The 24112-nt window shown below is 43.6% G+C and overlaps 2 protein-coding genes across 2 annotated transcripts in view; both read left to right on the forward strand.

The window, feature by feature from the left end:
* The window catches only part of MSH2 (mutS homolog 2), a 42585-nt gene extending 39227 nt beyond the window's left edge, over nucleotides 1–3358 (forward strand). Inside the window, exons 15-16 of the mRNA XM_079333499.1 lie at nucleotides 761–933; nucleotides 2944–3358. Coding sequence (XP_079189625.1) covers nucleotides 761–933; nucleotides 2944–3114 — 344 coding nt within the window. The 3' untranslated portion in view covers nucleotides 3115–3358. The remainder of the gene's footprint in view (nucleotides 1–760; nucleotides 934–2943) is intronic.
* Nucleotides 1–24112, forward strand: part of TRMT61B (tRNA methyltransferase 61B) — a 253837-nt gene that overhangs the window by 74762 nt on the left and 154963 nt on the right. The gene's annotated exons all lie outside the window — the stretch shown is intronic.

The raw sequence follows: 24112 nt of genomic DNA on the forward strand, positions 1-24112 counted from the left end.
GAATTGATGTAATAATATCTGTAGGAGGACAAATGGAATTATCATAATGTAAACAAATAAGAGTTGATAGATTTTTATCAAAGGGCTTTTGATACTGAAGTGAAAATTGTTTTATGTAACTGTGTATGATTTATGTATTCTGAGCAATATGAGGACTTTCCTCAAACATGTTACAAACAGTGTATTAATTGAAGTAAGTGTGAAGTTACAGTTGAAAGATTTTGATGTAATTAAAGATGACTCCTGGAGACTGAGGAATTATGTGGTACAGATTCAAAGGAAGAGAGGGATGATGGAGACTACAACATTTTTAATATTTATCTATGCACACACATATATATGTATTTATACAGGTATAGAGTAAATGTCAGAGTTACCTATTAAAAATGTGAATTATTATATTCTACAGACTGTGCCAAAATACTTGAATAAAAATAATTGTACAATTTCATTAAAGTACTAGAGGGAAATTCTCTCTGCCTGAAGAGTTTTTCATTTCTTCTTGAAGCACTTTGGAGCTCTGCAATTACTGCTCTAATGGAGCTTAATTAAATAAGAGCATATTTTTTATTCTGTGTTATCATTTTTAGCAGAAAAGGTAAAACAGGAAGTGTTGGGGAGAACCAGATAATGTCAGACACTTAATTCTTCAGAACTATTACAAGCATAAGAACTATTGTAAACATGTCCATATAATCTCTGTGTAGCCATATTATCTTCTGGGAATTCTTAACTGTTGGGGTTTTTTCTCTGCATCCAGGTGTTTGTGACCAGAGTTTTGGAATACATGTAGCAGAGTTGGCAGCTTTCCCAAAACATGTGATAGAAAGTGCAAAAGAGAAAGCTTTGGAGCTGGAGGAGTTTCAAAACATTGGCAAGTCCAAGGAATCTGAAGGAGAACCACCAGCCAAGAAATTATACAGAGAAAGAGAGGTTTGCTATCAGGAATAATTTTAAACATTTGAATAGCTAAAGCAAAATCATTTAAGGATTCAGATTCCCCCAAAGTGTGAGGATAATTACCCTGTAATGTATTTTTCCATAACAAAATGGCTTGGCTATGATGTTCATTAGGAATTCAAGAGATGTTCAGGGGTAGTGGGTTTGATTTAGACTAATTTCAAGTTAATGTAGGCAAGAATTTTATCTAAAAACGTGGATTTAAGGTACTGCTTTTGTTACCATTGTGCAGAATATTCTTCATTCTGCAGTTGGGTCACTCTTGGTTTTGCTCCCCCTTATTTGAGTGTTCATTGGTGCTGAGTTCTTAGATCCCAGTGTGATCTGATCTGTTCACAGAGTTAAGCTGAATACCAACCTTCTCCTTTGTGCCCTTCCATACCCCATCAGAACTGTCACATCTCAGGAGCTGATCATATCAAAGAACACAGCAGTCAGTACCTGGAGTGCCTGATTTACAGGTGTCACAAAACAAAGTTTATTTAATGAGGCTTCTTTAGCAGGCAGTGTGAAGGGACCAGAGGCTGCAGGAAGCTTTTACAGGATGTCCTGTGTTGTCTTGCTGCTGGATTAAGAGTCCTGACAGTGACATCTGTGGCAGCCTCCTGGGAAATCCACATGCTGCTTTGTGGCTTGTGTTGGTTTTTGGATCCTTGCTGTGGGTCCTCCTTGCTGTGTGCATACAAACCTGCTTCCAGAGCTTAGTTCTGTGTCCCAGCAGTCAGCCTGAAACTCCAGATGTCCAGTATGTCAGTACCAGTCAGCCTTGTGCCACATTCATTGCCTTCTGGCAGCCTTGGTACTGCTCCAGTGCACAGGGGCCTTGAAATGTTAGTCCACATCCAAAACACTTCCTACATTTTAAAAGCCTTTGCTCTAGACAAAAGATGTTACCTGTTATTTTATTTTCAGTTTCAGAGGTCAGCTGCATTTGTTGTTCCTGGCTCAGGAAGCAGACCTGATGATTTAGATGAACAATCTGTGGTTTATTCTTTTTACCTTTTTAACCTTTCCTGTGTCAAGTATCACGTTGAAGGATTTTTTAGATTAGTTGGACCTGGCTGCATGGTCCTAAATTGGTGTAAATTGAATTGACATAGCAAACACTTGTGACAAATACAGCATCATGTTTTATTCTTGGGTGTTTCAGTAATATGTAATATTCCATAAACCCTCTAGGCAATAGAATGGCAGAGCTTTAGATGTCTCCCCCAGAGAATTTGTCTGCCTTGGTTAACATCATGTGCAAAGGAAAAAGGGTGCTATTACTTTTTGGAAACTTCTGCACTGAAAACTCCATCAGTCTTCAATTGTAAGAGGAAAACTAAGTCAACTTTTCAGTAAAATTCTGCAGTGCAGAGAACTAGACAACTTCTGCATTCTGGGCCAGTTGTTTCCAATGCAGGGATTCTGAATGCTGTTCATTGCAATGTTTGTTCTTGCTATTTAAGTCAGATTGTTTAGAAGCTCCACTTTGCCTGTTTGTGTAAAAGCATATGCATAAAGCTTAATTATCATCTGTTCTCCTTGGTGACGGCCACTCTGCAGTTGCCTGGTTACAATTTGTCCTTTCCTTCTGCATATTGAAATATTGCTTTTGATTGACAGTCCCTTCTAAAAGTAACTGGTTTGGGTAATATGACCATTCTGGTGCTATTGCTGCTGGCAGTCCTCACCTCATGTGACTGCATACATTAAATTAAATTAAATGTGGAACTTACAGGACATAATGTTAAATACTGTATTTGTGCTGATCAACTGGTGCTTTTTGCTCATGCATTGAAAATGAACTTCTGGTACCAGCATAAATGGTTTGTTCTGGTGTTCAGAACTTGATAGCAAGGACAAAATAACCATGATTTTGACCTGCACTGAGTTTCTGCTGATGAACAATACTTTGTATCTATAGGGAATTTGGAAAATTCCTGCTTGCAATCTAAGCATCTTTTCTGTTTTCTTTTCCTTCTCTTCTCTCCATTTCAGGAAGGTGAAAAGATAATTCAGGATTTTCTTTGTCAAGTGAAAGCATTGCCCCTGGCAGATATGTCAGAAGAAGATGTCAAAGTCAAGTTGAAGCAGCTGAGAAATGATGTTCTGGCAAAGAACAGCAGTTTTGTGAATGAAATAATTTCTCGAACAAAAGTTACATCATGAAATTTGTGAGAATAGGATACAGGTCCTGAAGCATATTTTGTATTGAAAGAACTATAATTTTCTTGTCTTGTAGCTTTTATACTTTATTATACTTGTACTGATTTATGTAGGCTTATTTTTTTTTTGATTGTAATTATTTTGTAAAAAATTCTGAGCACATTACGTGTCAGATTCCTGGTTTAGTTGGGATCATTTTATCCTTTTAGAAGTTTGCAATAAAATGGTTTTTCATATTGAGAGTTAATGACTGCACAAACAAAACCTGTAATACTTTGCCAGAAGTGTGCTAGCAAGTCTAACAGTTGAGGTGTCAAACAATTGCCAGAGCCTTAGAAAGCAGCAGTGTGTACACAGAATCTTTGTCCTAGAACATGATTTTATTTATTTTTTGTGTGATACAATTATATTAATTAATTCACTGAGGATTTAGTAATGCTCTGTTAATGCTCCATTAGGGAAAAACCATCTAAGTGTGTCTCCAGTTAGCCAAAGAAGGCCAGTGGCATCCTGGCCTGTGTCACCAAGAGAGTGACCAGCTGCACCAGCAGTGATTGTCCCTCTGAATGTGGCACTGGTGAGGCCACACCTCAAATCCTGTGTCAAGCTCTCTGGAGCCCTCACTACAGGGAAGACATTGAGGGGCTGGGGAGACTCCAGAGAAGGACAGGAGCTGGGGAAGGGTCTGGGGCACAAATCTGAGGAGCTGCTGAGGGAGTTGGGGTTGTTCAGCCTGGACCAAAGGAGGTTCAGAGGAGACCTCACCACTCTCTTCAACTCCCTAGAAGGATGGTGTAGCCAGGTGGGGACTGGGCTCTTCTCCCAAATAACAAATGATGGGACAAGAAGAAACAGCCTCAAATTGCACCAGAGGGGTTTTAGATTGGGTATTAGGAAAAAATTATTTACCAAGGGGTTGTCGAACCATGGAACAGGCCACCCAGAGAAGTGTCAGAGTCACCACCCTGGAGGTGTTGGCAATGGGTGTAGATGTGGCACTCAGGGACATGGTTCAGTGGTGGCCCTGGCCATGCTGGGTTAATGGTTAGGTTCCATAATCTTTGGTCTTTTCCAACCAGATATGGTTTGTCTGAACTTTTTTGCATGTGTACCTGCACAGGGCTTGGGTGGATTGAGGTGGGTGGGTGAGAGGATTTTTTTTGTTTGCTATGTGAATGGTAAGGCTTGAGTCAAATGCACTACAGGCCTGCTCTTCCTGCCTGAGTGTGGTTTTGTAATGTAAGCAGAGTCTGGGGTGAAGTTACATTTTAACTGGGATGTCTGAGCTGGACATGATTAGTGAAGGCTGTCTACAAAGAAAGAATGAATTGATGTTTATCTCATGTGCTTCTCATTGAGACAGTTTGAAAGCATGCTGGTACAAGTCTATTTTCTCCTTGAAATTTAGCATTTTAAATTGTAACTGAAGAATACTACCTATATTTAAAACTGTCAGCGTTGAAAGACTAATGGGAAAAGGTGTTTGTCGCAGGAGATGATAGAAATAAAATCATGCTGAAGATGTTATTGGCAAACTCTTACTGTGTTCAGAGATTGCATCAGTGGGTGTGTGCTGGGGACAACAGTGCTGCTGTTAAAGCTGTGCTATAGCCAGGGATTAATGTGTTGCAGTGGTCTGCATTTAAACATTTAAATAGCTGTAAAAGAGGTGTGGTGTTCAGTTTGCTGTTGGATAATGCTTGTCCTTAGACTAGGGCTGGGATATAATAGATCTGCTTAACAGAAGCACTGAAGCTTGTTTAAGAGGTTGGGGTGCTGCATAACACCTTTCTGGCCTTTAAATTAAATGCATTCTGCTTACAAAAACAAGTTTGCATTTACAAACAGCACAGTTGATGCATGGTCTGGAAAAGCGTGTGATGAAGAAATCTGTTGCTTACAGTAACAATGTATGTTTTTGCAATTTTGATTGTTTCAGCCATCAAAGTATCCACAAATGCTGGATCAAGCTGCTTCAGGTATTGCTGTGAGGCAGGAGTGGCTGGTACTGACAGACTGAGATCCCTGTGGTCTGAGCAAAGGTGCCCCTTGCTCAATGTCATGTCCATGTAACCAAGAGAACAGGCATGAAACCATCAGAGGTCATCTCTTCCAGGGATTTCTCTATTATCCCTTTGGCCCTGTGTGCACTTTGTCTGCCAAGGAATTCCTCTCTGAGCTGCTGCCAGCAAGAGGAGCCACTTCTCTGCTTCTCTCAGTCCCCTTTATGTTCTTTGTGTCCACTCTCTCCTTTCTGGCTGCAGTGCATCACTGCTGTGTGTCTGCAGTGTGCTGAGGACGGGCTGCTTTTATTTTTGTATTGCAGTTGGAGGCTGATAGACGTGTTCCCATGTGGCCAGATTTGCCTGTCTGAGGGTGGAAGGTGCTCAGGAGTGATGGACCAGCTTTGGGCAGCACTTTCTGTGTGCTTCAGAAAACATCTCATGTTTCTGCAACAAAGAAGATTCATTTTTTCTCGTGCCCTTCAACACTCACAAGGAAGAAGGGTGCAAATTAACAAGATTTTAAAACTAATCTTTTGAACTGTTTTTTCTCTCTACACTACACTTCCCCCTCCCTCTGCTGCTGGATATAGGCAAGGGAAGATCAAGCAGGGTTAAGTCTCCATATGTCAGTGCTGCTTGCAAACTGGGTTACAGGTAGTGTGATTTCATGTGAGCAGGCGGGGTGGCTATTTTTGCTAGTTCCAATTTAGTTTTTTGTTCAGAAATGTACCTATGGGGCAGCAGAAATTCCACAACTTCTGCTTATTACAGAGCTGTGCCAGGGATGCAAAGATTATCCAAGTTTCAAAAGAAGCTAAGGAGGCTGTTGAGGAGCAGTGAGACCATGTACTGTTAGCTTTGAATAATGATGCAAAGTCCTCTTTGCTCGTTCACCTGAGAAAGCTTGGCACTGAATGCTGCAGGCAAGTGATCTTTTTAATCTCTGCTGTTCATCCAGAAGGCTCTTTATGAAGAAAACTGCATTAGTTAGGGTAAAACAAAAGAGGGGACATGAGCAAACACTGAGTGAATTAATTTTCTTTTGATGATTTCACTTGCTTTCTGATCAGGAGCACCTGGTAGGCAGCCTGATGGGAAAGTGTTGGGTTTATCTCTTGGGTTGTGGTCAAAGTCTCCAGTCAGAGTTGGATGACTCCAGGGATCAAGCTCACAAATCCAGGGAATGCTGCCTGCCAGTTCTGGACTCCTCTCCAGCAGCTGTGCCTGTTCATCTCAGATAATGATGCAGTCAGCAAGTGGCTCTGTGTCTCTCTCCTCTGCTGGAGATGAGGTGGTTTTGGAATCAGAAATGGCAGGAGCAGTACTGAGGTGAGCTGCACTGACACTGCCTTGAGGAGGCTCTCAGTCCTTGGAGAGCTTTGGCTCCCTGCTGGTGACAACCAGCCCCTGGGTGGCCTGGCTTTGCAGAGCATAACAACTTTGCATTGGCTCATGGTGCATGTAGCTGTTCTGGGCTGACAACCACCCTGTGAGTGACTGGGAGTGCTCATGGTCTAAATTTTCCAGATACAGGAAGCCTGGAAGAGAGCTGAGTGCTGAGGTCTGGGATTGTGTGAGTAGTTTCCTTTGGTTTGCTGCAAGATTATGATGATTGTTTAAACTGAGTTTCATGGCATTAATTTAGTGAGTTTTCAAACACCCAAACTACACAGGCTGAGCAATTTCTCTGGCTACAAAGCAGTGAGACAATTGGTCTTGCTATTCTGCAGTGGGGCACATTTATTTGAAAAATTAAGGAAGAGCAGTTGCTGCTCTGCATCTGAAGTAGTGTGAGGTCATGAATTGAATTCTTTGCCTCTTGCTGACCTGAGAAGAAGGAAAAGAAGTGGCCTCAGGAGCCTGAAGCCTTACAATACAGGGGAGAGGTGCTGTCATCTTCCTGAGGTGGCTGCAACCCTTGCAGTATAACTTGGCTCTTGATGCTGTTTGCTAAAAAATCCCTGTTAGCTGTTGTCTCTCAGATGTTCCTGTTCCTCTTAGCCTTGCACTGCATTTCCCAGCCTGTTGCCTTTCCTCTCTCTATTCCTGCCAGACTCCTGCACTGTTCCTGTACACAGAGGAGCACCTTGCAGTGCTGCTTTTATGTGTGTGTGTCCAGCTGCCAGCAGAGTTTTTATTTGCATGGGGTGGGACAGGGGTGGATACATCCCTGCACATGCTGCTTAGCCAGTCAGATTGAGAGGGACTAACCTTTATTAGAGAGGGAAGTGGCAATTTCTGATCATTTTTAGTGGCAGCTGAGACTTACCCTCCTGTTTTGGTGTCCTCTGTCCCAGCAGCAGTGCCTGTAGCTGAGGGAAACAATCCTGTAAAGCAGATGACAGGTTGTGTTTGCTCCTGCTGCTGCAGAGTAGTGCTTTCTCAGAGGTGAGAAAACGTGTTTGCTTTTTTGCCTTTGTGAGAAAAAGGTGCTTTGGCACCTAGTTTGAGCTGCTGGATTTCTGTGCAGTTTCCTTAATTGTTCCATCTTTGTGGAGACGGTTGGGAAACTGAAAGCAGCTGTGCTAAACAGCAAGAGCTGAGAACAAATAGCCAGTGCCTGTAAGAACATTTCCCCTGCTGATCCAGCCCTCCTGCTGCATGCTGCAAAGCCATTGCTAGTCAGGGCGATGGGCTTGCACAGGGGGTGGTGTCAATATGTTCAGTCTCTCTCCAAAAATCAGGCAGCTGTCCCCTGTGTTGCTGTGGACTCTGGCAGTGGGTCCAGCTGCCATGGCAAGGAGCAGACCTGCACAGGGAGTGCTCTGCACATCTCTCTGGCAGTGTGGTCCCATCTCCAGCCCTGCTGGACTGTGCTGGGGGGAGGCAGGAAGATGGGCAGTGTCTCTACCTGATGATGCTCCTATATATCCTGACAAACATGAATTCTTTTTCCTACTGAGATTTTTGAAGTATCTTCTGTCCTGCCCCTTTTGTGCACAAAGCTTCAGGAAAGCATCCACCACTGTGGGCTTCAGACCAGAGACTGTCAGTCTTTTCAGCATGCCTGCTGGTTTCCCTTGTGTGGCTGCTCCCAGATGCCTCTGACAGCAGGCAGCCCAAGTTTTAAACCTCCCTTCACCCCAATCCAGAGCTGGCTCGGGTCCTGCTCTCCCTGTGCAGGTGCAGCCAGAGTGACACTGTAGGGAGACAGAGCCACCAAACCATGCCACAAGCTGCACCTCCTCCCCAGGACCTGTGCTTCAACAAAAAACCCTCTACAGAGGCTCAGAAATGTAGCTGCCAGAATGTGGTCCCAAGCCTTGCAAGGAATGGCAGCATGTGTTGCCATGGTGCAAGCCTCGTGGGTTTGGGTGATTGGGGAAATGCTGTTCAGAGGCACTTCCCTTCTGCCTGGGTATCTGCAGTCATTCTTCCTCCTGCCTTTCTGCTGGAGGTTGTTGCTGACCTGAGTGTCCCTTTCTTGGTTTTCAGGGTCCCAACATTATGGCCAGTAATGGCAAGTCTTTATGCTTTTGTGTGCTAACGAAGAAGGTAAAAATAAAAACTAAGCTTTACATCAATGTTCAACACCCAAATTACCAGCAAGATTTTTCTGATGCTCATTTTAGTGCAGATGCTCTGGCTACAGTCTTTTTTTGCCATGACCTGGGCAGGCAGTGTAGGAGTTTTTGTACCTACTGACTCTTTTCACCTTGGGCAGTAATAGATTTTTCAAGCTCACGCTCCCTTTCTGCTTGCAGGAAGTCATTTTTCATATCTTCATTCTGCTATGGCATTTGTCATTCAATTCGGGGACACTGGGATGCTCTGTAGCAATTCACTGGTACCTTGGTGGCAGTCAGTGACATTAAAAGGTAAAAAAAGGAGCCTGCTGTATAAAAGGATGTGTACTGTAGTGCCCAAGGCTGGTGATGTAGGAGCAGGAAATCAGGGGGTGCATCTGAGCTCTGTTCCCTCTCTCTGTGGATGTACAGCCCCAGTGAAATTCAAGTAGCCCTCAGGGTTTAAAAGCTGCCCTTCTCCAGGCAGGCACAAAGGTCTGAGATGACAAGAGGGACTGCACCAGCTGGGAGCAGCCACCTGGGGTAGCTCTGACAGTGCAGAGTCCATGGCATGGTCCAGTTTGAGGGTACCCTGGTTGCTGTAGGAGCCCTGGCCCCCAGCACAGGCTGGCCTTTCTCCAGAGGTGTTCTGAAAGGTGAATATCATTGCCTTTAGCTTAAAGAAATTAATTAATCAACCTGTTTGAGGTTGTCCCATAAAATGAGCAGCATTTGCTAGCTGAGCCACCAGCCCTATGAAACACTTGCATGGCTGGGTGGCTTGCTTAGAATATTTGATGTTCTGTGGGGGAAGCTCTTGTGAGACCCCAGCTTGGACCTGTCCTTGCAGTGCAATGACACAGCCCTGGAGCAGAGCAAACCTGGCTCTAACAGATCTAAATCATATTATCTTATTTCTGCTAATTTCCCCTCCAGTAGCATTTTAATGGCTCTCTCTCTCTATTCTTTTTTTTTTTTTTTCTCCACTCTGGAGAGGAAATAAATTTCTGAAAGGGAAACCTTGCAGAAGTCCTTCTTTCTGTGCTGCTGTGGCTGGATTTCAAGCATGATGTAGTATGATACAACACAGGTTATGAGAAAACTGCAGTGCTGTTCATCTTTCTGCTGTAGAGAGACATAGGATTAAGTCTGTAATCTCTCTTGTAAGAGATGTGCTCATTCAGTGTGAATCAGAGGATCTGCATGAAGCAAATGCTTTTTTTTTATCCTGAGATTAGATAGCTGTTGATTTGGCCCATGAATCTACACTAATGCAGTTGTGCTCTCAGTAATTCTCAATGGTTTAATTTCTCTCTGGAGTGTAGTTTGTAGATAAAAGTGTAATTTTCTTACTGGAAATCTTTGAAAGCTGATGAGTATTTTACCCATTAATATTGCAAAGTTCAGTTTTCCTGGTTTTTTTAGGAATGAGAACTGATCTCCATCAGTGGCTAGATGCCTATTTATCCTGTGCATGAGAGGAAATCAAACCATCCAAGGCTTTTCTGCACCTCCCACACATCCTGATGCATGCACTTGGGATTTTTCTTTTGCTATTACCCTTATCAAAGGGTATCATGCAAGACATCAGGGTGCTTGGAGGTGTTTAATGTGAACAAGGAGTTTTTTGGGGGAGTATGGTAACCAGTGCAGTTATCTGACATTTGCAGATAATGCCTGAAAACTTGCTCTTTGGCCCTTCCAGGAGGACACAGTAGCATGGGAGGGATGCCTGCTATGAAATCCTGAGCTGCTGTGCCTGCTCTGGGCCAGTCCCTTTATGAGGTCTGCCCAAGTAGAATCTTTATCCAAATGGGGAAATTTAGTCTATAAAATAGATTGCAATGCATCTGGTCTATAGAGACCAGGCAGCCAATAGTGCATTTCACAGGGAGCTCAAAGAAAGCTCCATAACCATCAGCTAGGAGGGTTTTTGGAAAACCTTCCCATGGGTGTAGGGGTCAAGTGCCTTGTACACCTTTAGGATGGTGCTGGTGGCTGAAGGAGGGATGCTCTTCTCTGCCTCTCCTGCAGCTTAGTGTCTTCCCAGACACAGTCCTGCTCTGCACTGCAGCCAGCACAGTGCAAATGCTCAATGTGATTTCCTCTGTTTTTAGTGCTGTGGAATTGGATAGACAGACAGGGAGGAGAGGAGGAGCCCAGCCATGAGGAGCATGAGCTTAAACTGAAGTGGTAAAAACTAAGGGGTTTTACCACAGACTGCTTGATTTTGCTCTTATGTAAGTTAGTGACAAAATTTCCACCAATTTGAATAGAGCAGGATGAGGTTACCATGAGTCTGTGGGTGATGTTTAAATTCTCACTTTCTGGGGTAGTGGAAACAAGCCCTGAGCCCTTTGAGACTGAATGGGGTCCTGAACCTGAAGGCTGAAGTGTGGGGCAGGTGGGAGAGGCTGTAATTTTTGGGTGTTCTTTACATGCTGCTCTAAAAAGGCCACACAAACAAACCAACAAAAGCTGTTTGCACTCAGAAAATAGTCCTATTTTTTTCTTTAAAAACAATGTATACACTAGCAAGTCTTTCAATTTCAGCTGAGGAGAAAAGTGGCTGCAAAAATTGGTGCTCCTGGATGTGTGCAGGCAGAACAGCTCCAGGACTTGGATGGCAAAAAGCTTAATGCCACCAAGTTTTCTTGTGCCTGCTGAAAATTCACCTTTCCAGAAATGCTTTTTCCCACTGTCCTGCACCCTCTCTCAGGCCATGCTGGAAACTTCCATGAGAGATTTCCATGCAAGCTGTGATAAGTAGGATGTGAGTCTTTATGTCAGAGTGTGAGCTGTGGAAAAACCCTGGCTGGGCTCTGCTTGTAGCAGTTTCAGAGAGAGCAGCTACAAACCAGTCTAGTAGAAATAATTTCTCAGCTTCAATGTACCCTGAAACTCAGCAGTTCCTGTCTTAAAATGGACTGAGTGGCCAAAAATGGTTGCTGGAAAGACTATATGGAAAGATATTGGTATTTATCCAGTTCAGAGTGGAAATGACATGGAAAGGGACCCTCACTGATGTCCTGAAAGGAGACAGGCTCTTTGCTTCCCCCCTGAAGCAGGACCCTAAGTAAAACCCTTGTGTCACCCTTGTCTCCCCACTCAGCCCCTCTCTGGGGACAGCAGTATTTATTCCAACCCATATTTTCAGTGGCTTGCAACTCTATAGCCTGTCCAGATAAAAATGTCCATTGATAATATATTGGGATTCAAATGACTAAATTTGTTCAGCAGTGGGGGAAGGAAATCCATGTGGAGACCTCTCACTTCTCTCTCCCTGGAGTGTCTCCACAAATTTGGTATCAAATCAGAGCAGGAAAACCTGTGCAGTTTGAACTGAACACCCCACTACTCACAAGGCAAATATTGCTTATTCAGAGCTCTCCTCATGGTCTCAACATCCACCTTGCAGGTGCTTTAACACCACCCACAACAAATTTCCTGCCTGTACAAGAAAGCACTGAACCAAGCAGGCACAAGCTCTCTGAAGGATGGTGCTCCCACAGCTGCCAACATGGTGAATTAAACATCAGTGGGGTACTAGAAAAATACTGGAGGGATAGGACTGATGCTAATAACACCCAGCTGCAGTTTCTGGAGTTGTAAAAGAATTTAGAGCAAAGAGGTCCAACAGTGCTGAGTGATGCAGTGAATGCATCCCCTCCTGACTATATGGGGTGCTACTGGTGCTGACTTGAGCATATGAAGATCATCTCTTGCCCTGAGAAACCTTCCCCTCAGCCCTGGGCATCTGCGGGTGTCAGCAGTGTCTTGGAATGATTCTCTTTATGGGGATTATTTCTCTCCTGGCAGGTTGTGCAGGCCCTTCGTGTTTTCATCAGGAGTGGAAGATGTGGGAATGGTGCCACTGCTGAGCCAAAGGGCTGATAGGCAGAGAGGAAATGTGCCAGATAAACAGGAGGAGAGGAAATTGTTAAGATTGGATATTAGGAAATGATTTTTCATGGAAAAGGTTGTCAACTATAGGAACAGGCTGCCCAGGGTAGTGGTGGATCACCAAGGTATTTAGAAAGGATGTAGGTGTGGCACTCAGGGACATGGTTTAGTGGTGGGTTTGGCAGTGCTGAATTAATGATTGAGCTCAGTGCTCTTACAGGTCTTTCCCAACCTTAGTGCTTCTGTAATTCCATGATTCTATGAAAGTCCTCCTGAGAGCAGCAGTGTCACCCTGAATGCCAGGCTCCTGCCAACCCACCAGCCCTCCTCACCTTCTGTTGGGCAAAGACAATTTCTTTAAAACCCTTTAATAAAATTATGTTCCTTAAAAAAAAAAAATTGCTTTTGAATCTTCTCTGCTGGAGTTATGTATTTATTTGCTTGAAGGGCATCCAGCAGCACTTCTCTGGGCACCAGTGCCAAACCATCCTCTGCTGGGAAATGGATGGATGCTGGCAGTGCTTTGGATGCTGCCCAGGCTGCCAGGGGAGCTGAGTGTCAGTGTCTGCACAGCTGTTGCCTTGCCTGGGGTCCTGTGGCACTGCCCAAGAGCCACCTTGCCAAGGAGACAAGGGGACACTATGGTGGCACCCATTCCTCTGCTCAGAGCTGGGATCCTGAGGAGTCCTGCAGCTCTGACCAAAGTGAGAGGCAGGAAGGTGAGAAATGGCTGAAACACCCCAGCTGGTGTGCTGAGACCCCCATGGTGTCCCCATCCCTCTCAGCTGGGCAGGAACAGCCCTGGGAGAGGGGTCTGCTGACATGGCTGCTGGATAGTCCAGCCCAAATTGCCCCAGAGCCAGCCAGGTCTCCCCACATTTGGCTTTAGGGCTTTGGGCACCTGATGCCATGCACAGGGAGTGACCCCCCTTGCACTGCCTGCTGCCTCTGCCTGGCTTAAGTTGTGTTTTCTGCTTGGAGATGCTCAGAGATGCTCTCTGAGGCTGTACCCATCTTCATCACTCTGGGGAAAAGCAAGTAAGACCACCCATGACATGAGACAGGATTTGTCACTGGTTATGTTTCCCTTTGCTTTAGAAAATAAAATTATGTGCTCTAGCAAGTGCTGTAATGTTTCTGGGGACTTTCCAGCAGAACCAGTCTGTGAATCCGGGTTTCTCTGTAGTCTCTGCTCTTTGTAGGTGGAAACCAATCAAAAAGAGTGAACAACCCCTCACAATTGTTTTCACGTGCACTTTTGATGTAATTTTTTTACAGCATTGCAGTGTAGATCAAAATGCATTTAGGTTGGGATGTGATACCATAAAAAGTTAGCTCGTTGACTTTTCAGTGCCTAGGTACAAAGCAAAAACAAAGTAATTTTTAGGATAGCTTTCAAAATTGCTGAGAGATGCAGCTGTCTTTTCACTGGCAGTTTCAAAACCCAGAGCTATGCTTTTTTTAGACTACTTTGATAAATGGATGTTTTGTTACAATCCCACTGAGATGAGCTGCTTTCCAATTTCTGCTTCCTAATTCTGATACCTGCACGATGGGAGGATTTGTCCCCACCAGCTTTTCACGTGGCAACATCTGCTTTCAGCTCTTTCAGTTGCCTTTAATAATAATATTCTCAGTAACCTGGTGTCCACTTTTACCAATTTTGTGTGCACAAGGGAGTAGGTCTGTTGAAAAATTCAGAAACTGCTGAATACTCTGTTTCTGTTGGAGCCAAGGTGCTCAAGATTTGTAGGGTCAGGACTCTGATCATCTTCATGAGAAAAATGTGCTGCCCACAACACTGGCCTGGGCTTCAAGGATTTGCTGTTAATTCCTGCACAGGGCTCCCATGTGGTGGTGGACAAGTCCTTGACTCTGGGATCTTTCTGTGTATAGACTCACAGAATCATTCAGGTTGGAAAAGACTCACGAGACCATTAAATAATGTATATGAAATGAGGATGCCAAAAATGTCTCATTCAGAGGCTTGTGGAGAAGTTTACAGCTGGTCACGAGATGCTTGGAAATCACCAGTGACAGAAGGGAGCCAATATGGAATATCTGATTCATCCACAGGCTTCTCATTATTGAAAATGCTCTGAGGGGCTAGAAAAATGGTAATTGCACTTCAGATGGAAACAATGACTAAAAAATTGTCCTTAATGTTTCTCTTTTTTTCTCTAAAGGGTTGTGGATACAGCCTGTAACTGCCTATAACCATTTTTAATATGAGGCATTTCTGCTTTAATGATCTCACAGGTCTTTAGGATATGCTAACATTTACCATCAACTATTAGATCTAGAAAATAATATTTCACTTTTTCAGTACTAGGACACATGATGCTCATGAGAGGTTGCTTAATTATACCTACATTTTAGAAGATGAGAGATAAAAATAAATATTGGTACAAATCAACATGATTATGTGGGTATGAATAATCTTGTCTATATTTGCTTTTTCATTTCCCATTGCTGGTGGTTTTTACCTGATTTGCAGAGATTTCAGGGATGAGTGTTTCTCTCCCTGCCCAATTCAGATGAATTGGTTTGATTTTGCATTGCAAATGCAGTTGTAATGAGAGATGGGCTGTTGCAGCTCCTGGCATGCACACAGCTCTGACCAGGACTGCAGAAGAATTCTGATCCTGTCTGACCAGGCAGGACTGAGCAGGGGAGAGCCTGAAGCACATGGATAAAGCAAAGGTATCCCTCATCTTATCCCAGAGGATCCTTCTGGTTGGGTCCCTCCATTGATTTTATAATTTATTTTCCCATGTCATTGAGCTGCAGTAGTGTGTTAGGCTGAAGAGTTTTTCTTCCCAGGACATCACAGGTTAGCAGAAATCCTTTATTTGAAAGACACTCAAATTCCCACATTTTCTACTAAAAGAGCAGAGACTTGTCCCATTTAATTTCCTTAGGGAGGGGTAGGGATGGCCACTGGCCCACAGCTCAGTGAAGATGGAGGATTTATCTCTTTTGGGAGACAGAAAATTTGAGGAACAGCACAAAACTCATCTGTCAGTATCCATGTGCCTCTAGTGCACAGGCCTGCCCTTGGTTTAATGTTGACAGGACACCAAACCATTCTGAGAGCAGAGAGGTGCCATTAGGGGGCTCCTCCTAGCACAGCAAACCCAGGCACATCAGCTGTGGCTGCACTGGATCCTCCCCACCAGGCATGAGAAGAATTCTTTTATTCCTTTCTCTGGCACACCAGGAGCATGAGAAGCTCAGAACACTTTCCTTGGCATCCACCTGCAGTGTTGGGGTGAAGGATGGGGGCTCCTCCTAGTTCTGCCAATGTGCCCAAAGGAAAAGTGTCCCCAGCTGTTTGCCACTGCTCCAGGGCTGGATCACTCAGGACTACCTCTCTTGGTGTCAGCATCCTGTGTGTTAAAGGTGATCAGAAGTTTTCATGCAGATCTGTGACACTCAAATGCCAGTAAATTCCAAAATAAAGGTTTTGATCATAGCGTTATAAACTTCCCACATGAACCGTTTTGAATGACTGGAGGGTGACAATCTAAATATAAAGGTAATTTCTTTTTTAAAAATGACTTCAGGCACATAAATACAGCTTCAGTTGACTTTCAAGAGGAGTCTGTGGGAACATCTGACAGGAAAATTAAGTTATATATTTCTTGTGGGAGTTGGTTTCCTCCAGAAACAGCAAACGCCTTGATTCCTTGGCACTAGAGATTTTTAAACTTCTAATCCTAGCAGGATGTGAACAGTTTTCAATTACCCACAGTGACAGAATTTTGTCCTTTGAAGCAATCAGTTGGGGCATGAAGGGGAACAAGGACATATAGTGCAAATGTGAGGGTGATTCATTTTTAGAGCTGGTGTGGTGATCAGCTCAACCATGGAGGTTTTGGCACTGATGTTGTCAGGTCACAGGGTCACACACAGCTCTTGTATTACTTTGGGAGAATAAAGCAGTGGGAAGGAAACAGAAGACTTGGAAGCAGGCAGAGGAGTAAATGGGGTAAGTGAGACCAATTAAAGTGGATGAAAGTGGAGAGAAAAAGTGGGCATGGTGAGGGCTTTACCAACTTGTACAGTACATTTCAGGGGTATTTCAGGTGAAACCTTTTTTGGAACACTCATTCAAATAGTGTCATTTCCACCAAAATAACTGGTCACATGACTAGTAGATTTTAACCTTTATATAATCTTCTGGTGTAAATGCAACAGTTTCCCAAAATGTACTTTTTGGATATGGTGTAGGAAAAATAGCAGAATCAGTCAGGTTGGTAAAGACCTCTGAGATCCTCCAGCCCAGCCTTTGACCAAACACCACCATGTCAACTTGGCCATGGCACTGAGTGCCATTTCCAGTTGTTCCTTAAACACCTCCAGGGATGGTGACTCCCCTACCTCCCTGGGCACCCCTTCCATGAAGAAATTCTTCCTGATGTCCAGCATGAACCCCCCCATGGCACAACATGAGGCTGTGTCCTCTGCTCCTGTTACTGGTTGCCTGGGAGAAGAGATCAACCCACACCTGGCCACAGATCCTTTCAGGGAATTGTAGAGAGTGGTAAGAACATCCCTGAGCTTCCTCTTCTCCAGGCTAAACACCCCTAGCTCCCCCTCATGGGATTTACCCTCTAGACCCTTCACCAGCTTCATTCTCTGGATTCACTCCAGCACCTTGAAGGTGTCAGTGTGTTTCTGGGTGTGTGTGACCAGATGGCCTCTGGAGATGGAAGGACAATAAAACCCAGTCCCAGGAAAAAACAACAGCAGTCATCTCAACCTGAAGCTTGCAGCTTGGTGTCTGTAACCACAGAAAACCCCAGTACACAATAAACTCCCAGATCTGAGCACAAGGTTTATGGATCACCTGGAGTTGCCTCATCCCCTGAACACCAGCCCCATGGAGGGCTCTGCCCAGCACATTTGCTCCTCTGTGGTATGAGCATGGGATAAAATCCCAGTGACACATTTGGGACCTTGAGGCAGCCCCATCATCCCAGTAATGTAAATATAAACGCAGCCCTTATGTGAGGGCTGGATCCTGCTGTAGCAAATTGAATTAAGGGCCATTTTTACATTCCTGCCTCTGCAGAGGGTTTTGGGGGCCTGGAGGCAGATGCATGTCATGGCTGGGTGCTGGCAGCCCTGTATCCACTCCTGGGGTGTCACCAAATGTCTGAGCAAGCCAACCCAGCCTTACCTGAGGGCAGCATGGATGAGCTTCCACCAACAGCAGAAACAAGGGAAATCATCTCCCTTTGGACTTGCTGCCTTCTCCCAGCTCCTGATGTGCACCAAGACTGGATGCTTTCACAGACTGGCTGCTTCTGCCTACACCAGGACAAGCCCCTTGAGAGACCACAGGAGCAGCTGTGGGAGCTGCTGGTACTGCTCATCCAGGTGAGTTCTCTCTTCCACTGATTGCTTTGGTGTCTTCTTGGAGAGCAGAGCTCAGTGAATGATTTTTTTTCCCATTAGAAAATGAGCTGAGGTAGGTGGTGGCTCCTCAGGGATATATTTGCAAATCAGGAAGGCACTTGAACAGTAACAACAAAATATAGTGATATAAAAAGGGTAATTATTAAAAACAAAATAAGATATTTTCTGATTTTCTGTAATTATTAATATCTACCAGATTAGTAGGATTTTCCCACCACACTCTATGATGGAGAACTTTATGGCTGGAATTGTGAAGAATTTGAAACAGTCTGAAAATTTTAACTTCTGGGAGCATGGGAAACCTTGAATAAATCCCAGGGGAACTGGACTCCCAGCATAGCAATTCTGGGGACACCCAACATCAATGAAATGAGAGCTAAACAGCCAAAAAATCTCCCTGTCCCCTTCACTGCTGGGCCCAGCACAAGTTTTGGTGGCTGCACCTCTCCCACCCTTATCCTTTCTGCTGGTAAAATGAGTTGTGTTTTGGCAGGCAGGGGCTGGCACACCAGCTTTGTGTCTAGCTGGACACTGCAGCAGCAGGTGCCACCCACAGCCTATGCCCAGCAGCAGCTCTTGCTGGGGCTGGTTTTATTCAGCTGAGGAGATGGGGACAGCAACAGGGGCTTTGCCTGGGTTTATAAACCAGAAAGGTTTGCCCTCTGGGTGCATGTTATCTAGCAAGATTAGCTAGCCTCCACATTTGGTGGAGGCAGGGACATTTCTCTGTTTGCAGTGTGATTGATCTTTTAAGTGCCTTTCCAGTCAATATCAAAATTCCCAACATTTATCTTAATACCTCAGACAGATGGCTTCTATTGATTTGAATGGAAGTTGTGGGGAGGGGATATATGGGGAGTTCCTTGTGCCTGTTTACAGAGCAAATAGTTTCCATCTGCTATTTTATTGCAAAGCAAAGGATCCCTCAGCTGCAGAATTTAACAGATAACCATTGGGTACATGGGCAGCACATCCCACCAGTTGTTATCCCCCCTGCCTCTGCTCCTCCATACAGTCTACCCAGCATCTGGGGAGTTGTGGGGTCTCCACATATGGCTCTGAGGCCTCCATACATTCCCAAGGGGGTCTCTCACCCAGGAGGTGCTCCTGCCTTGCCTCCACCCCCCATGCTCAGAAGAAAAGACAAGAGCACTTGCATATACATCCCAGACAACGTTTTTTCTCCTGTTTATTTCAAAAGTCTTTGCAGTAGCTTAATTGCAACATTCCAAACATCACCTGGAATTTGACATCCTCCCAGATGTAGAGAATTCATACTTGATCACATTTCATGGCATTAAAAACACACAGGAATATTCCCTGGACACCACCAGTGGGTTCTTCCACAGTGTCCTTAACCAGCAGCTCTACACATCCCTGCCACTGCCTCTGCACCACTCTGAAAAGCAGCTGCACTCAGCTCTCTCTGCCTCCTGGATCCAGAACCATGTTCCTGTGAACAAAGCCCAAAATACCCATTTTTGTTTGCAAACTGTATACAATGAACCAGTAGAAACATGATCTGTGTTTGATTGGCTCTGTATATGGCTTTTAGTTCTCTTCATTCAAAGATCTTACAGTGGGAAAATCCTGAGCTGATATCAAAGGTGGGACTGATTCATTAAGAGCACTCACAATTATGGTATGAGTTGGAGGCTAAGTTCCTGACAACCCAGGAGTAAAGCATTTTTAAAACTGCCACTTGTTTAAACAGATTTCAATCTTGAAATTTATTCCAATTTAATATTTTGCAAGGAAGCATTATCTGAAAGAGAGTAAAAATCAATGTGTTCCAATCAACAATTTTCAGGAAATTGTGTTTCTTCATTTCGCCTCTTAACTTGGTTAACACAACCAAAATTGTGATGGAAAGATACATGCATCTCCTTTTGACTTCTGCAGGCATTTAAGTCATTACATCTATTTAATTAGGCTATTTACTACCTGCAATTCGACCAAGTTGCTCCAGATTCAAGCCACAGGAACACTTGTTTTTTAGACCCTACCATCTCTTTTGGCTTCTTTAGGTAATCTCTGTGTCTCTCTTTGACTCTTTGGGAGTATGAGTAATGCCAGACACTGGGACCTGCTGAAGCTGTTTCTGGATGGCAAAATGTCCTTTGTTTCTGATCAACACTCACCTGAAATTTCTCTTGGTAGTTAAAAATGTCCCTGGCTAATACCCATATGCACCAGTGACAGTAAATTGCTTGTGTAACAATCGCTGCCATCCTCTGATTTCAGTAGCAGGGATGTGAAATGTCCCTACCAGTGTAGAAACAGCTGCAGAAATTTGTTCCAAAAGTGCCATTTTGGTGCTGTAGCTGTTTGCAGGGCAATGTCTAGCACCCCAAACATCCAGCTGATGCTCTCCTGAACCCAAACTTCTCCCACTGCCATGAAAACATCTAGCTGCAAACAGAGGCAGCTCTGTTCACAGCTCATGTGAGATCCTTACCACCTCACCTGTGATTATTCTGCTTGTTTGAAATGCTGATAATGGGTGTTTGAGTTTTTTCTGTTTGGGGTTTTTTCCTCCTTTTTTTGAAAAGACATGACCACTTGAAGGTCAGCTGCCAAATGGACTGGATGATCAGTGCAGGAAAATTGAAAATTTTAACATCTTGTGTGTAGGCTGTGAATAATGGGCAACACCCTTTTCATCATTAAAATAGAAAATGATCTCTGTGTTTTCCACTGTTTTTAGCCTATTAGGAAGGCAGGGATAAGAGCACATTGCTGATGATCTGCACCACACTCCTGGCAGTACAATCCCTGGCTGCAGACCAGCGGCTGGCTGTGGGATGGATCCCATCCTGGAGAGGCAGCTGTGGCTTGCCATGACATTCAACTACCCTCCAAAATCCACAGACACCCCAAGGCAGGGATTCTGTCCATCTTCTGCTGGGGGCTGGGCCAGTATCCATGGCCCATGGGCATGCTTAAATTCAGGCATGGAGGCAAGTCCATCCCTCAGTGCTGTGCAGACCAAGGCATGTCCTCATATGTATTTTGCTTTCTTACAGATAAAGAAAATAAAAGCCTTGCATGCCCTGGTGCTGGCAGAAATCAAGGTTTTTCCCCAAAAGAGGCAGGTGCATTGAGCATTGGAAAAGAATGGTAATTCTGTGACACATGCCTGAGCTTTTGGGTCCAATTGTATATTTTAGCACCTTACTCTCTGTTCAGAACATCACTCACTTTTGTTGATTCACTCTATTGGTAAGACAATTTTTCTTGTTTTTACTGATAAAGATCTCTCAGCAAATATAGCCAGACTTGGTAATTGATTCATCTTGTAATATTTATGTATGCTGTCATCCTGTGGAAAGCCTAAACAAATCTCTCTACGCATTTTATGAGGAGAGAAGGATCACAGTAGGATTGCTGCTTTGCCAGTGCAAGAGGAACAACCAAGGGTTCAAAGGTGGCCAGAAACTGCCCAGCACAGGCTACATACTCTGCTCTGCTTCTCAAAAGAGGCTTGGTGCTATGTCCATTATCTTTTTTACTTTTTTAGTACTGGTGCCCACTCCCAGCCACCAAACCAACCTCCAAAATGACACTGCTGTGTATCAAGAGTCCATCCTTTGACCCTGTAGCTGTGTGGCCTTTTTGATAAAAGTGGTCAGCAGCCAGCTGAGCCCTGTGATTTATGTTTCTTTGCTTGAATTAGAATTGCATTAGCATGCCCTTGGTTTGCAATGGCCAAACAGGTACAAATATTCAGGTTTTGAAGGTTTATACATGCAATTCTGTTTGCAGCAATCAGGCAGGCTCAGTTTCAATCCCTCCACAATCTCTATTCATAGGAGCAAATGTACAGCATAGGGCATTTTCCAAATAGAATGTACATACTTCTGACTTTAAGAATTTGAAACAAATTAGATAAAATGGGCAAATGAAAGAGGCAGGTCTTTTTACACAAAATGGAATCATTAGCATCCTTCACAGAATTCGTGTCAAGCAATTCTGTTGGTAGAAAAAAGACTGAGTTTGCCAATTCCAACCATGATGTAATTTACAATCAGATTTTAGATTTTACAAGACAATTTAAAAAAGAAAAACATTCAGAAAATTGACTAATTTTGTGTGTCTGGGAACATTTGCTGGTGTTAATATTTCAGCTATTTGCAATCAATGCAAAAAGGAAAGCGATACCAACCAGAAAACAGCACAGAGCTGGAAATTCCTTCTAGAATTCAATGCAGAAATGAGCAAAGACCAAAACCAGGGGAATTAGCTGCAGAAGTAAAATTTTAAGGTTTGTAGTAGGAGATAACAATGCCAGCTCAGCTAAAGGTATCTACCCAGCTGTGCCCTTTCAAAAAGAAACAAAATGAACAGGAATACTTTTCAACAGGTTATCTCGAAACTCGAGTAATTTAATTGGCTGGAAATTTGGAAAGAATATTTCTGCTGAGTGTATCCAACACAGTAGCATTCTAGTGAGCTAAAAATGGATTTGTATATGTAGAATTACAACATTTTTATTTTTGTAAATAAACAATGTTTACACATACCCCCCCCCCAAACAATCCCCAAACCATTCTTCAGATGTTGTGCTTTCAGATACTGAGGTTTTACAATAAAACTGGAACTGAATTCTTGCACTGCCTGTGCAGCTCATGGGTGTTACTACGAGCAAAAAATTTCCTGTACATCATTTTACTTTCATGGAATAATAAATTATACCCATTGAGTAAACCTGGTGTTTCATGTGCACATTGTCAGAAATACTAGTAATTTTTTCACATTGTGTAAGTATCTTATTATAAAAGCATTAATTTTGCATTGACTCACTGGCTTTTAAAGTACTCTTACAGTCTGCAAAGTACAAAAGGAATATGGGGACATCTTTGTATTCCTTAGGTTGGAAAAAGCATCACCTGCTGAAGGTCTGATCCTGAAAACACTTGGGATGTTGACGATGGGATGTTGGGATATCACACACTTTCAAACCCAGCTACATCCTCATGCCAAGCCTGGGCCTGGGAGCTGGCTGGGACACACCTGGGCATGGCATGGCCCTGGGATTTGGAGGACTTGGAGGGATGGGAATCTGCACCTCTGATACACCCAAAGCACTGATCATCACTGCCAGGGATCAGCACGGCTGCTTTCCCATAAAAGCTGGGCACTTGGCTCCCTAAAATCAGTGCTGAATGAGGATGGTGACTGTGTGTGGTCCCTCCTCCCCCTGTGTCTCACAAATACCCCTCTCCAGACGAGGTAGCTGAGTCCAGGCTGCCACAGGAGCTCCTTGGGGGTGACAGTGTCACAGCACTGTGTGATGAGGAATAAACGTACAAGAGAATGCAAAGCAAGTCTTTGGTTTTCTGCTGGATTTGCTGGAGAACACTTCCAAGCTTCTTCCCTTCCCCATGCTTTTCATTCCTCAATAACACATTTGCTGTCTTCTTTTTCCCTCATGCTAAATCACCAGACTTTTGTGGGTAATCTGCAATAAACTGTATCTGTATTTACTCCCTTTTTTTTTATTTTTTATTTTTTTTCCAGGGAAAGACAAAACACAATACAATTGAAGGCTGCACACCTGCAGCCCCACTTCAAAGTTAAAACTACACCACTCTAGATCCTTAGAGTTGAAAGTTTAGATTTGACCTTAGACCTCCTTTTGCCTATGAAAAATGTAGGGCAATTGCATTTTCTTTTTGAGGGTTTAAAGACATATTATAATTAGAGGGTGGATGTCACCCCTTTAGCAAACAGAGAAAGAAAAAAGGTGTGTGCCTTTATTGATAGCTGCATTCAGACTGAGGTCATGTACATTAAAGTAGTCCTTCCTCAGTGCCATTTCTACACAATGCATTTATAATGCATAATGAACCACTCACTGTGTATGTGCTAACATGCACAGCCTTTGTGTCAAATCTCAGTGGAATTTTCCATGCTTTCCTTTATTTTCCACAATGTTGTGCTTCTCTTTTCCTAGTATTCATGAAAGCATAATTTGAGCTCAAATATGGACATATTCACAAAAAAAAAAAAAAAGAAATTGCATATTTGTTGTACAATGTGCAATGCACCCTCCATTAGTTATTTTGTGTGAGTCAAGTAGCAATTTCTCCTAATTGAATTTATTATGTAACACAGCATTTATTGTATTATTTAAATGTAACACTGCAGACGTGTGTTGGT

The sequence above is a fragment of the Erithacus rubecula genome (genome assembly GCF_903797595.1).
Source record: "Erithacus rubecula genome assembly, chromosome: 2".
In the NCBI taxonomy this organism is placed as follows: domain Eukaryota; kingdom Metazoa; phylum Chordata; class Aves; order Passeriformes; family Muscicapidae; genus Erithacus; species Erithacus rubecula.